This window comes from Sorex araneus, chromosome 6, assembly GCF_027595985.1.
Source record: "Sorex araneus isolate mSorAra2 chromosome 6, mSorAra2.pri, whole genome shotgun sequence".
In the NCBI taxonomy this organism is placed as follows: domain Eukaryota; kingdom Metazoa; phylum Chordata; class Mammalia; order Eulipotyphla; family Soricidae; genus Sorex; species Sorex araneus.
In genome coordinates, this window is record NC_073307.1 from 75,864,909 (window position 1) to 75,880,187 (window position 15,279).

General features: G+C 40.6%; 1 protein-coding gene across 5 annotated transcripts in view; it reads left to right on the plus strand.

The window, feature by feature from the left end:
* ARHGAP44 (Rho GTPase activating protein 44) overlaps nucleotides 1-15,279 on the plus strand; it is a 195,358-nt gene that overhangs the window by 75,218 nt on the left and 104,861 nt on the right. For all 5 annotated transcript variants that reach the window (XM_004603890.3, XM_055143123.1, XM_055143126.1 and 2 more), the window contains exons 2-3: nucleotides 10,437-10,476; nucleotides 10,907-11,011. In XM_004603890.3, coding sequence (XP_004603947.3) covers nucleotides 10,437-10,476; nucleotides 10,907-11,011 — 145 coding nt within the window. The remainder of the gene's footprint in view (nucleotides 1-10,436; nucleotides 10,477-10,906; nucleotides 11,012-15,279) is intronic.

Here is a 15,279-nt window from a genome sequence, read left to right on the forward strand (position 1 = left end):
GATGCTGGGAACATTGGTGGTGGAGAATGGGCACTGGTGGAGGGATGGGTACCTGAACATTGTTTGACAGAAACGCAATCATGAAAGTCTATAAGTCTGTATCTCATGACAATTCATTAAAATAAAATTTAAAAATAAAGTAATTTAAAAAAAAGAATCTTACTTCATGTGTATTCATTCCTTTGTATTTTCTTTTAGTGGTGTTTGATTTTGAACTCTATAAAATCTGGTAAAAAAGTTCCTTCAATCACTTTTTCTTATATATAGTCCTGTGTTTTTCCTCTAAGGTCTTTCTGTGTGAATTTTAAATTCAGCTCATTAAATTAAAAAATCCTTTCGTGGGGGCAGTGGGGGGACTCAGTGGCACTCAGGGGCTGCTCCTTGAGTCTGTGTCCAGAGAGCATTCATGCCAGTGCTGAGGGGAATGGTGGTGTGGGGGTGTTGAACTAAAGCCAGCTTTTTTTCTTTTCCTTATTCTTTTTGACAAACCCAGCAAAGCTCAGGGATTATTTTGACTCTGCATTCAGGGATTACTCCTGGTAATGCTTGGGGACTTTATGGGATGCCAGAATCAGATCCGGGTTGCCCGCCTATAAGATAAGGGCCCTGTCTTCTGTACTATTTCTCTGGCCTTTAAATTTAAATATATATATATATATATATATATATATATATATAAATTCAAGGAGGGGAAGAAGAGAATGGGAAGTAATCAGTGAATAGCCATCAGGGTTCAGATATACTGGTAATGTGGGTGAGTGGTAGAGTGGTATCCAAACCACAGACTCAACAAAACTGAAAACATGAATCTAAACTACAAACTACTGACACTTTATAATGTAACTGGCAAGTTTGCAGGCAGGGATGGGCAGGAGTCGAGATGGGGAGGGGATTTGGGTATACTGGTGGAGGAAAGCTGACTCTGGTGGTGGGATTAATGTTGATATATTCTATGCCTAGAATTCAAATATCAATAACTTAGTAGATCACAGTTCTTTAATAAAATTTAAATTAAAAAATTTTATTAACATTGTATTGATAAAAGGACTGATGTGTTTACATAATTCTTATAAAGTATGTCTTTTGATTTATATTTTTTATGTGTTTTGTTCCCCCTTTTATCCATAAATATAATTTCCATTATTTGCTAAAATGTATTCCGAGTTTCTTATTTTTGATAAATATTTTTAGGTATTTGATAAATACTTCTGAGTATTTACTGGTTATATTGATGTTGCTTCATTGATCTTATATCCAAAAACCTTTCCTAATTTTATCATTTCAGATGTTTCTGTATGTTTTTATTTTCTTTGTAGACAGCCTTTATATTTTGTTAGCTTGATTCTTCCTTTAATTGTTGTGGGAACTACACCCATTGTTCTCTGCAGTGCTGTGGTGCCACCAGTACAATAGATAGTGATTATGTCAGAGATTGAAGGGAAGGCATTTAGTACCAAGGACCACAACTCAGGGCCTCAAATGTGCTCAAGTCATTTGAACTTGTTCTCTCTTCTTTCCTTTTAATTTTAAATTTATTTCACCTGTTTATTGGGCTGCACAAACCTATTTCAGCTTCTTACTGAGCTGTGTAAACCTCTTTCAGCTGCTGAGCCATATAGTTGACATTGGTTTATTCTGGATTATAAAGGAAATATTTTAAAAATTATTTCATTAAGAATTAACCAGTACAGCAAAATTGTAAATTCAGTACACACACACACACACACACACACACACACACAAAAAAAAAACCATTGTACATGCAAGTAGTGAACTAGAAGAGAAAGAGACACAATGTCTCTGTCAAATATCTAGGAATCAAGTGAACAATACAGGTGAGAGAATTTTGCCTGGAGAAGTATGCATCACTTAAAGAAACAGAAGAGGACCTTAGGAAATATAAATGTTTTCCATGTTAATAGATTGGAAAAATCAAAATTGTCAAATGACATCCTACTAAATTATTGTATAGACTCAGCTTAATCCCTATAAATTCCTGGTGGCATTTTTCATGGACTTAGAACAGTCACTAATAAAATTTGTGTGGGGTCATAAAACACCATAAATAGCCAAATTCTTTCTGAGAAATAATAAATTGGTAGATATTATAGTATATAACTTGGAACTATACTACAATGCTATTGTAATCTAAAAAGCATGCTATTGAAGTAAGGTTAGACTGTTGGACTATCTTCACTTTTCTTTTTTTTTTTTTTTTTTTTGCTTTTTGCATCTTTGAGTGCTCAGGGGTTACTCCTGGCTCTGTACTCAGTAATTACTCCTGGCTGTGCTTGGGGAGCAGATGGGATGCCAGGGATTGAACCCGGGTCGACCGTGTGCAAGGCAAATGCCCAGCCCTACCTTAACTTTTAAGGGTTAAATTTGAGAATCTAATCATAATTCCTCAGATATATTGACAGCTAATCTATGACAAAAGAGCCAAGTACATGAAGTTTGGTGTTGGGAAAACTGGATAAGTAGAGGGAAGGAGGGAGAGTGGGAAGGAGAGTGGGAGGAAGGAAGGGAGGAAGGAAGGAAGGAAGGAAGGAAGGAAGGAAGGAAGGAAGGAAGGAAGGAAGGAAGGAAGGAAGGAAGGAAGGAAGGAAGGAAGGAAGGAAGGAAGGAAGGAAGGAAGGAAGTTCTGGTGTCTCACTTCATACACAGAAGTCAATTCGCAGTTGTTCAAAGGCCTTGAAATTAGATAAGAATACACAAAATACACTGACAATCATAGAGGCAGTATTTGGACCTCAAAAGGTATTTGTGAGTTCACAAAATAAATCACAGGGGCTGCTGCTGCTGCACGTGTGTGTGTGTTCGGTGGCCCAGAGCTGTCTCCCTGACTCCCTGCCTCTCCAGGTCTCCCCAGCAGAGAGACAGAGAGACAGGGAGACAGGAGACCACAGTCTGATGGTGAAAATGGCCCATTTAATGTGGAGTTGCTAGCATATTTACAGAACATCTAAAGGGGGGTTGAGGTAAGGACATAGGTGTGATTGGTCATTTACATAGGTAAACATTCAGCAGAGGAAATTCTCTTGGGGAGATCAACTCAAGAGGACCCTCTATCTCCAAGGGACATCTACATTGCTTTCTCTCTAGTTGTATAAGTTGTCAATACCTGCACTTGTTTGGATAAACACAGTAATAGACAAGCATCCCCACTTAGTTCTCTGGGCTGAGACCAAGCATGGCTTTTAACACTTAGTGCTCTGAGCTCTGAGAGCAAGAAAGTCTTGTATCATAAATCCCAGACTGAGTCCTCAGGCCAGTTCAGCTTGTCCTTCCCCATGGGGGTCCTGTCTCTTAGGCTGTAACAGCTTGCATCAAGACCATGCATTTATGCCTTCTTCAGTGTCCTATTTTGATGCCGGGTAGCTTTGCCACTCGCCCCAGGTCTATCCCAGTCCCACGGTGGGACCTCCCTTTTGGGGTGTTAGGAACTGCAGCAACTGAAGCCTGAGTCAAGTAATTATGACCAAGTAATTATGCCCAGGAGCACATATTTTTCTTTGATTGAGAGTCAGTCAAAGAAAAGATATTTTTCTTTGATTGAGCAGAGTCAATCAACTCCCAAATATAAGGAGCATAGCATTAATGGTCTATCTGTGTTTAACCAAAGAACATTGTTCTATGGTAAAATGTAAAAAGGTTATAGGGGAAATTGAAAAGCAGGTACAAATATACAGCACTTCAAATACAAAGCAGCACAAATACAAGTTCAGAATTACCAGAGAGTTTTGGCTTATAAGTAATCAAGACTGGATGGGGCACTGTGACAATGAGCAGTAAAATACAAGGGAAAGGTTAAAGATAGATTTTAAGTTAGGGATGCTGGCAAGGGCATGTTAAACTTCTCTGGGAGGAAGAAAGGGGGCAGTTGACTGATGAAGCCTAAAGCACTTAGAGTTAATATCCAACATGAAGGAAAGGTTGAAGATAGACTTTAACCAAATTAGGGATGTTAGCAAGGGCATGGTAAGCTTCTCTTGGAGGAGAAAGGGGCAATTCACAGATGAAGCCTAAAACACACGGTTGATATCAGTCCACTTGGCAAATGTAACAGAAAAAAATAATAAAACTACATAAAATTTCATTTGGTTGGAAGTTTTTCTTTTTAAAGAAATTGATGAGTAATTTTTAATGATAGCTTGAAGTTGTTTTATATTGTTTACTCTTTTAAAAATTTTTGCCCATATCCATTTGTGCTCAGGGTTCTCTCCTGTCTGGGCTCAGGTGACCCTATGAGATGTCAGGAGTTGAACTCAGCAAGTGCTACCTTTCCAGTTTCTAAATCTTTTCTTACCCCCGACTGGTCTTTTCCGATAGTGCTTTATTAGGAGAAAGAGTTTTGCTCTTTTATTGCCCAGGGATTGTAAATCCAGATTTCCCAGTTTGTAAGAGGGAGCTTGTTTCTCATGACTAGAAGAGGGGATTCTGGCTCCTTGGTAGACCTTCACTGCTGTCTTGGGTCGGAAAAGTAGGAGTGCGTTATGATCACTGTATTCCTCCTGGAAGAGGGTGGCCTTTTATTGTTGCATGTCCTCTGATACAGTCCCACTGTGGAGCGGGAGACATGTTGTATCAACTTCAGGTAAGGGTCTATGTCCGTAAGATTTACGTGACTTCCGTTGCTGCTGTGCTGCAGTCATAATGTCCCAGCTCAACCCTGTACATTAGTCAGTGCAAAGAAGCAGGTGGTTTGCCTTGTTATGAAGGATGGGGAGCAATGGTAGAAAGCTGGGTTCCCAATTTAGCTTTTGTATTTAGGAATGTGTTAGGACAACAGCTTTACTGTGGTGATTGATTTGAGCAGTGATTGTGTATACATTTTCTATCTTGCTAAGTCAGTCCTCTCTCTGTCCTGCTCCAGCGACTAGGATTGACTTGTTGATGTGTCTGCACTCCTTGATTTTTTTCAGATCTCCATATTCTTTAACTCCAGGCCTGAGATCTGTGATCGGGTGATTATTTACTGTGCCATTTCATGTGTCTGGTGGTACCTGTTGTTTGCCTGTTTTCTTCCTTTTAAAGTTTTCTTTTTCTTTTTAATTATAGTTTGGATTAGATGACTATCTTAGTGCCAGAGTTTATGGTCTTACTATATGAAGCTACTGCATCCTACCAACAACAAAGTGGCAATGCCCCTTTACCAGTAGACATCCCCTGTGACTGCTAGTCCAGTCATCAGTGTTGTAATCCAAGACAAAAGGTTTATCATTGTTTGGTACCTTTTTTTCCGTATTTGGTCGCACTTTATTCTGCAGATGAATGAGATCATCTGGCATTTATCCTTTTGCCTCTGACTTACTTTGCTCTCTAGTTCTATCCATTTTGCAGCAGAATACAAGATTTCATCTTTTTTAAGACTTGTTTAGTATTCCGTTTTGTATGTACACAGTTCTTTATCCCATCATCTGTTGATGAACATTTAGGTTGTTTCCATATTCTGGCTGTTGTACTACTAAGTGCTGTAATGAACAAAGGTATAAATATATCTTTTCAAATGAATGTTTTTGTTGGAGATAGATGCCAAGAGAAGTGGAATTTCTGGGTCATTTGGAAGTTCTCTTCTTCTTTTATGAGAAATTCCCTAACTGTGAGTTCACAAAATATGTGGGTGCTGTATGATGCGTGCATTCAGTGGCCAAGAGTCACCTCCCTTCCTCCTCAAGCCTCCCCAGCAGAGAGACAGAGAGACAGGAACCACAGCCTGATGGTGAAAATGGCCCGTTTAATGCAGAGCTGCTAGCATACTTATAGAACATATGAGGGGGTCAGAGGTATAGGACTGCATGTCTGTGTGATTTACAGAGGTAAAACATTCCAGCAGAGGCAATTCTCTGGGGGAGATAAACTCAAGAAGACACACTTTCTCCAAATGATATCTGTATTGCTTTTCTCTTTCCCTCTAGTCATATATATCAAACAATTAAGTCAAACAATTAATTCTATTTCTGACCATTACTTGAAATCGTTTGGATAAACACAGTAAGAAATAAAGATCCTGAAATGAGTCAGAAAGAGAGGGACAGACATAGAAAGAATGCACTCATCTGTGGAATATAAAGTAACAGAATAGGAGACTAACACTCAAGAGCAGTAGAGATAAGGACCAGGAGGTTAACCCTACAGCTTGGAAGCCGGCCTTACATGCTGGAGGAAAAGGCAGCTCAGAGAAGGGAACACCAAGTAAAGGGTGCTGGGAGGACCTGCTCGGGTTGGGAACTGCCAAAATAGACTATAGGCGAAACATGATGGCCACTCAATACCTCTATTGCAAACCACAATACCCCAAAGGAGAGAGAGAACAAAAGGGAATGCCCTGCCACAGAGGCAGGGTGGGGAGGGGGAGGGGGCAGGGGGGGTGGGAGGGATACTGAGATCATTGGTGGTGGAGAATGGGCACTGGTGGAGGGATGGGTAACCGATCATTGTATGACTGAAACACAAACACGAACATTTGTAAGTATGTAACAGTACCTCACGGTGATTCACTAATTTAAAAATTAAAAAATAAATAAAGTTCTCAAAACTTCATTCTCTGGGCTCTGAGAGCAAGCTAGGCTTTTATCTTAAGTCCCAGACCTAGTCCTCAAGTCAGTTCATGGGGGTCCTGTCGCTTAAGTCAAAACAGCTTACATCAAGACCATGCATTTTTTGCTCTTTTGGACTGACCCATTTTGATGCCGGGGTAGCTTCGCCACTCGCCTTGGGGTGCCCATACCAGTCCCATGGCAGGACCTCCCTTTTGGGGTGTTAGGAACTGCAGCAATCGAAGCCTGAGTCAAGTAATTATGACAGATATCCAGGAATAGCTATATTTCAGTCAATGAACTCCCAAAGATTAAGAGCATAGCATTAAGGTCTTTCTGTGTTTAAGCAAAGAACATTGCTCCATAGTGAAATCTGAAAAGGATATAGGGGAAATAGAAAAAGCAAGTAATTCACTACAAATACAAAATCCAGAATTACAAGAATGTTTTGGTTTATAAGTCACCAAGATTGACTTGTGACACTGTGACAATGAAATGTAAAACACAAAGAAAAGGTTAAAGGTGGACTCAGGGGATTAGGGATGCTCAAAAGAGCAGTGTAAGCTTCTCTGGGAGGAGAAAAAGGGGCAATCCACTGCTGAAGCCTAAAACATTTAGGGTTAATATCCAGCACCTAGCTGCTTTTCATTGAGGCTGAAGCAGAAGATAGATAGCCCCACCAACAGTGAATGAGTCCTTTTATACCACATCACCCCCAACACCATCGATTCCAGTCATTTTGTTTGATTGTTTTGAATTATTTGAGGCACCACAACTTACAGTACTGAACCATTTATCATTATTATTGATAGATAAATATTTTATTATAATAATAAATAATAATTATTTATAATTAAATAGCATCTCATGCATACATTTCCACACCACACACTCTATTCGATTTTCTGCTCCCCTCCATGGTTGTGTTTTTTTTTTTTTTTAATTTATTTATTTTTAATTAGAGAATCACCGTGAGGGTACAGTTACAGATTTATACACTTTTGTGCTTATACTTCCCTCATACAAAGTTCGGGAACCCATCCCTTCACCAGTGCCCATTCTCCACCACCCGTAAACCCGGCGTCCCTCCCACCCTCCCCAATCCCATCTCCCCCCCACCCCACCCTGCCACTGTGGCAAGGCATTCCCTTCTGTTCTCTCTCTCTAATTAGCTGTTGTGGTTTGCAATAAAGGTGTTGAGTGGCCTCTGTGCTCAGTCTCTAGCCCTCATTCAGCCCGCAACACCCTTCCCCCACATGGCCTTCGACTACAATGTAGTTGGTGATCGCTTCTCTGAGTTGACCTTTCCCCGGAACGTGAGGCCAGCCTCGAAGCCATGGAGTCAACCTCCTGGTACTTATTTCTACAGTTCTTGGGTGATAGTCTCCCACTCTGTTATTCTATATACCATAGATGAGTGCAATCTTTCTATGTCTGTCTCTCTCTTTCTGACTCATTTCACTCAGCATGAAACTTTTCATGCCCATCCACTTGACTACAAAATTCTTGACCTCCTTTTTTCTAACAGCTGCATAGTATTCCATTGTATAGATGTACCAAAGTTTCCTCAACCAGTCATCCGTTCTGGGGCATTCGGGTTTTTTCCAGATTCTGGCTATTGTAAACAGTGCTGCGATGAACATACATGTGCAGATGTTGTTTCGATTGTACTTTTTTGCCTCTCTGGGATATATTCCCAACAGTGGTATTGCTGGGTCAAATGGGAATTCAATATCTAATTTTTTGAGAATCGTCCAAATTGTTTTCCAGAAGGGCTGAACCAGTCGGCATTCCCACCAGCAGTGAAGAAGGGTCCCTTTCTCCCCACATCCTCTCCAACAGCGGTTGCTTTTGTTCTTTTGGATGTGTGCTAGTCTCTGTGGTGTGAGGTGGTATCTCATGGTTGTTTTGATCTGCATCTCTCTGATGATTAGTGATGCAGAGCACTTTTTCATGTGCCTTTTGGCCATTCGTATTTCTTCCTTGGTAAAGTTTCTGTTCATTTCTTCGCCCCATTTTTTGATGGGGTTGGATGTTTTCTTCTTGTAGAGTTCAACCAGTGCTTTATATACCATTGATATCAACCCCTTATCTGATGGGTATTGTGTAAATATCCTTTCCCATTCTGTGGATAGTCTTTGGATTCTGGTCAATGTATCTCTTGTGGTGCAGAAGCTTTTTAGTTTAATGTAGTCCCATTTGTTTATCTCTGTTTTTACTAGATTGCTTAGTTCCGTGCCACCTTTGAAGATACCTTTATCTTCAATATCGTGGAGGGTTTCGCCGACATTGTCTTCAATGTACCTTATGGTTTGTGGTCTAATGTTGAGGTCTTTAATCCATTTTGATCTGACTTTTGTGCATGGTGTCAGGTCAAGGTCTAAACCCATTTTTTTGCATGTGGTTGTCCAGTTGTGCCAGCACATGGTTGTGTCTTTTGATATATACCATTTGGAGTGTGTAAGGTGATATCTTATTGTTGTTTTGATTTGCATTTCCCTGAGAAAAAAAATGAGGAACATTTTTCATATGCCTACTGTAGGACTTTCATATGTTTTCTTGGAAGAAGTGTCTGTTTAACTCCTCTCCCAATTTTTATTGAGGTTATTATTTTTGTGTGATTGAGGTTTGTGAGTGCTTTGTGTATCTTGAATATTATTAGCCTTTTATCTGATATATTGTATGTGCAAATATTTTCTTCTATTTGCTAGGCAACTTTCTTTGCCATGTGAAACGTTTTAGCTTGGTGTAGTCCCATTTGTTCATTTTTGATTTTGTTCTCTTTTTCTCTGGCATCAAATCAATGAAGACACTCTGAGATCTATATTCTGGAACTTTCTTTTGGTGTGTGAGTTGGGGTGGGGGGAGGTCTACCAGCTATTTGCTCAGGAGTTCTGGGCTCTCCACCAGCAGTTCTTGGCCAATCAGGTCATCAGTTTAGCACAAAGACCTAAAGATGCTATGCTGCACCAGACCAAGTACTTGGGCCAGCCCGCTGGGAGCCTCCAGCACTGCAATGATGGGGGGGACCATGTGGTGCCAGGACTCGAAACTCTTGTACTATTTCCCCACCCATATCCTGAAGAGTTTTGCTTATGTTTTTGTCAATGTATTATGGGTTCTGGTCTTATTTCAAGTTCTTTAATCAACCTTAAGGTAACTTTTGCAAATGGCATTAAGATTTGGATCCTCTCTCTCTCTCTCTCTTTCTCTCTCTCTCTCCCTCCCTGTCTCTCTCTCTCTGTCTCTCTCTCTTTACCTCTGTCTTTTCTTTTTTCTCTTCTTGAATGTGGCTTTCCAGATTTCCTAACATTCTTTATCAAAGAAACTTTCTTCCTCCACTTCATGCGCCAAACTTCTTTGTTATAGATTTTATTTCCCATAAATCTGAAGCTTATTTCTGCATTTTTAATTCTATTCCATTGCTCTGTCAGCCTATCTTTATTTCAGTACCACACACTTTTAATTTTTTTACTATCACTTTATTGTATTATTTGAAGTCAGGGAATGCAATACTTCCCAAATTTTTATTTTCTTCAGAATTACTGTCTATTTTGCTGTTTTTTTAATTCTTCTCAGAGCTATTACTTTTTTGCTTGCTTTATTGGGGGAGGCCACATCAATATTTAAGGGAACCTACTTGATTCTATAGCTCTAATTTCATAATGAAAACAAAACAAATGTGTTTATTGTCCTTTTTTTCAGTTCTAATGTGTAGCAGACTCTTCAGTGTCTGGTTTGCCATAGTGTTGGTTATTTAAGGTTTCTGATAAATTCCAACATTGTATTTTTTCTTGCTGGGAATTTCTGCTGCTACTGTTGCAATTTTCCTAGTCTCACTGCAAATAAAACAGAAATACAGACCATGTTCCTGATTTATTTCCAATTGTTTCTCTTTAGGGCAGAGAAGACAGAAGTTTTAAGTGAAGATCTTCTTCAGGTAAGGTTGCTACTGTCCTTAAACTTGACACCAAAGCGTCTTCCCATTTTAACCCTAAGTCATTCCAATGCTATTTAAACTGCTCTACATACAGCCTTTGGCCTTCACAATAGCACCTTCATTTTGTTGGTGGTGTTGATTTGGGGGCCATACCTGGCAGTTCTCGGGGCCGACTGTTACCTCTGCACTGAGGAATCACTCCTGGCGGGGCTTTGCCACATATATCTTTACCCCTGGCCCACATCTCTGGCTTTCGGGAGACTTCCCCCAGCTTTTTCTCCGCATCATTGCCTACTATTCCCTGCTGTTGGATGCTGCCTCCTCAGTAGTTCTGTCTCTGTGGCTCTGTCTTGGTGATGATCACTCCATTGACACCCTTTTCTCAGACCCTTGTCCTCCCCCCTAATGAAGACCTCTCCTCTTCCTGCAGGTGGAGAAGCGGCTGGAGCTGGTGAAACAGGTGTCACACAGCACACACAAGAAGCTCACTGCGTGTCTCCAAGGCCAGCAAGGGGCAGAGGTGGACAAACGCTCTGTAAGTGCTCTGACCCCACAGCTTTACACACGCCTGCTGTGGAGGTAGACCCACTCCTGAACTGTGTTTGCTGTTTCTGCGTGAAGAGCCATTTCTCTGTTGAGAATCGCCGACCAGTGTTCCTGCAGGGTGGCGGTCTTTCCTGTTCTCTGTCCTTTTAGCCTCCCTGGAGCCTAACTTTGTTCTCATCAGGTCCGGTGTGGCCGCTCTTCATATTCTTCCTAGACATGGGCATTTGGGCAGGTTCTGGGAGTTGCTGGAGATTGCAAAGTTGGGAAAGCTTGACCCTTTCTCTTACCCTTGCAATAGCTCATTCAGAGATTTAATTTTTCTCACTATCTCCTGCCCCTGCGCCAGTCTGTCTTTACCGGGGCACCTCAGAGGGAGGCGGGTTGAGTTTTCCTCCCCGCCCCAAGCAGAGCCCCTGCAGGTGAAAACCTCCAGAACCCAGCTGCAGCCATGCTCAAGGCCACTCTCCACATGCTCAGACATGCCTCACGCATGAAGGAACTGGCAGAGGAACCCAGGTATGCGGGGCCCGTGGCTGAGAACTCCAAGCCTATTTGGATCAGGACTGGGCCTCCTCCACCCAGATTCCCAGTTTTCCAGTAGCTTGGCAGTCACACCCACAAACTGCCCCCGGCACCATGTAATCTCATCGACGTCCAAGATCCGGAGACTATAAAACAAACCTCCCGGAAGAAAGAGATGCAGAATCTTGCATGGCAGAGCCTGGCAAGCTACCCATGGTGTATTTAATATGCCAAAAACAGTAATAATGGGCCTAATTCCCCTGACTCTGAACACAACAAGGATGAATGGAGATGTTTTTGGTGCCCGCCTGAGCAAATCAGTGAGCAGCAGGACAACAGTGATACAGTGAATTTGTCTCACTAGTGTCTTAAGATATAATGGAAGAAATTACAATGTGGTTCTAGATATTTAGAGGGACCTATACATTTGCAGTTGAATTCTGAGAGAAGAAAACCTGCTGGCATTTTGTTTTCCAACTTTAAACTATAGTATAAAACTATATAATCAAAACATTAATATTAAAGTACAGCACATCCTCAGGTCTATGGTATAGATCTTAGAGTGCAGAAATAAATCCAAAGATATATGGATAGTTTATTTACAGTAAAGAGCTAAGAGCATAAAATGGAGAAAGGAAAGACAAATGGTATTTGGAAAACTGGTTAACCCCATTCAAAAATATGAATTTGAATAGCTATCTCAAGCCATGTGCAAAAGCTAACTAAAAATGGATTAAGGACTTGCATGTTTTATGCAAATCTATAAATTACATAGAAGAAAGCTTTGGTAATATACTCAATGATTTGCTTTAGAGAGATCTTCATTGATTGTACTTCAATGACAAGAAAAACACGATAGCATCAGCAAATAAGACTATATCAAATTTAAAAGTTCAGCACTGCAAAAGCAACTACCATGGAAGCAAGAAGACACACTACTGGGTGGGAAGTTCATTCACCATGACCAAGGGCTAATATTAAAACATAGAAAATATTCAAAACATTCCACAGCAGCAACAGATTCAACAACTGTAAAGTGGTTGAGGGGCAGATCTATAGAGATGAACAGTTGCTTCTCCAAAGAAGACATACAGATGACCAGCAGGTACATAAAAGTTTTTTCATAACCTCTGATCAGAGAAATTTAAGTTAAAGCAATTCAAAAGTACTTATAATAAAAATCATTAGAAATGACATGTGCTAGTAGTGGAGATGTGTTAGGTGCATAAATTGTTACTGCTTCCATGAAAAACAGTATTGTGATTTTTCAAAAACATAAAATTCTGAGCTGCCCACTGTTTACAATAGCCAGAATCTGGAAAAAACCCGAATGCCCTAGAATGGATAACTGGTTGAGGAAACTTCAGTACATCTATACAATGGAATACTATGCAGCTGTCAGTAAAAAGGAGGTCATGAATTTTGTATTTAAGTGGATCGGCATGAAAAGATTCATGCTAAGTGAAATGAGTCAGAAAGAGAGAGACAGACATAGAAAGATTGCACTCATCTATGGCATATAGAATAACAGAGTGGGAGACTAACACCCAAGAATCGTAGAAATAAGCACCAGGAGGTTGACTCCATGGCTTGGAGGCTGGCCTCACATTCTGGGGAAAGGGCAACTCAGAGAAGGGATCACCAACTATAATGTAGTCGAAGGCCATATGGGGGAAGGGAGTTGCGGGTTGAATGAGGGCTAGAGACTGAGCACAATGGCCACTCAACACCTTTATTGCAAACCTCAACAACTAATTAGAGAGAGAGAACAGAAGGGGATGCCCTGCCACAGTGCAGGGTGGGGTGGGGGGAGATGGGATTGGGGAGGGTGGGAGGGATGCTGGGTATACTGGTGGTGGAGTATGGGCACTGGTGAAGGGATGGGTACCCGAACTTTGTATGAGGGAAGCATAAGCACAAAAGTATATAAATCTGTAACTGTACCCTCACGGTGATTCACTAATTAAAAATAAATAAATTCAAAAAAAAAAAATTCTGAGCTACCATGTGATCCAGCACTTCCACTCCTAGGAATCTAGCAAGCAAAACAGAGACAGATGCACATATATCTTCATTTATTTGCTTGGGTTTTTGTTTGTGTGTTTGGGAGCCATACCGGAGTGCTCGGGAGTTCCTTCTGGCTCTGCACTCAGGAATCACTTCTGGCGGTGCTTGGGGGGCCATATAGGATACTGGGGATCTAAGCCAGGTCAGCCACGTGTAAGGTAAACACTCTGCCTGCTGTACTACCACTCTAACCCCTATAATGTTATTTTCAGTAGCCAAAATTTTGAAACCGCCCATATGTCCAATGAGTAGATAAAGAAATATACATGTGTGTATACACATATATCTTATACACACAAATATATGTATAATGAAGTCCTAAGCTATAAAAATGATGAAATCTTGCATTTTGCTATAATAGAAACTAAAAATTAGCATCTTAAGTGAAATAAATCAGCAAGAGAAATGGAGAAATATTGCATTATTTCATCAATATGTTGTATATGAAGAAATAGAACAAGGAAATAGACAATGTCTAATGAAAACAAATCCTTAGACTAAAGGTAACAAGCTAATAAAAAGGGCCCTATATGTATGTATATATATGTATGTATACATATATGTATATATATGTATGTATGCTTAATGATAGGGGGATAGTGTCAGTTTGGTGGTGTGTGTACACTGGTTGATTATAAGTCAGTGACATTGTTTTCTTTTTTTTTTTTTTTTTTTTTTTTGCATTTTTTGGGTCACACCTGGCGATGCTCAGGGGTTACTCCTGACTCTGCACTCAGGAATTACTCTTGGCGGTGCTCAGGGGACCATATGGGATGCTGGGAAATGAACCCCGGTGGGCTGCATGCAAGGCAAATGCCCCACCCATTGTGCTATCGCTCCAGCCCATAAGTCAGTGACATAGTATACCTAAAACTTAGAAACATTTACTCATGTAACCATTGTTAGCTCTATAGGAACTATAGTATTTTAAGTTACTGTAGGAAAAATACCTGGCAAAGAACATAGAAACTTTTAGAATGATACTCAGGTGGGTGGAGTGATAGCACAGCAGGAAGGGATCTAGCTTTGCCTGTGATGTGGCTGACCCAGGTTTAATCCCCTGCACCCCATGTGGTTCCCGAGGTCTTTTAGGAATAATTCATGCACACCAAGCCAGGAGTAAGCCCTCAGCATTATTGGGTATAGCCTAGAATAAAAGAAAGCAAAACAAAAGCAAAAACAAACCAACAAACAAAAGAATAGTCACCTCAGATAAATTAGATTGACTACTTACAATTTTTTTAACATTCTGTCTTTTCTTTCCTAATTGCTAACCATATGTTCATACTCTAGAACCAGGAAAACGTTTATTTTAATAGAGTTTTGATTTTGATTTAAAAAGTCAATTGCTATCATGAGGCTTGCTAAATAGGATAGCCGCTTTATTTATCCACCTACGTGACTACTAATACTCACCTCAGTATTAGTTGACTATCAGCTAGATTCTTGGTACTGAAACAAAATGAGTTACATGAGGGGGCCAGACTGATAGTACAGTGGGTAGGGTCTTTGCCTTGCATTCAGCCGACCTGGGTTTGATCCCCGGCATCCATTATGGTCCCCTGAGCATCGCTGGGTGTGAATCAAAAAGCTCCTCCACCCCCAAGCACCCCCTATCCCCCCAAAAGGAAACAAATTACATGAGCTTTCAAAGCTTTTGAGCAAGCA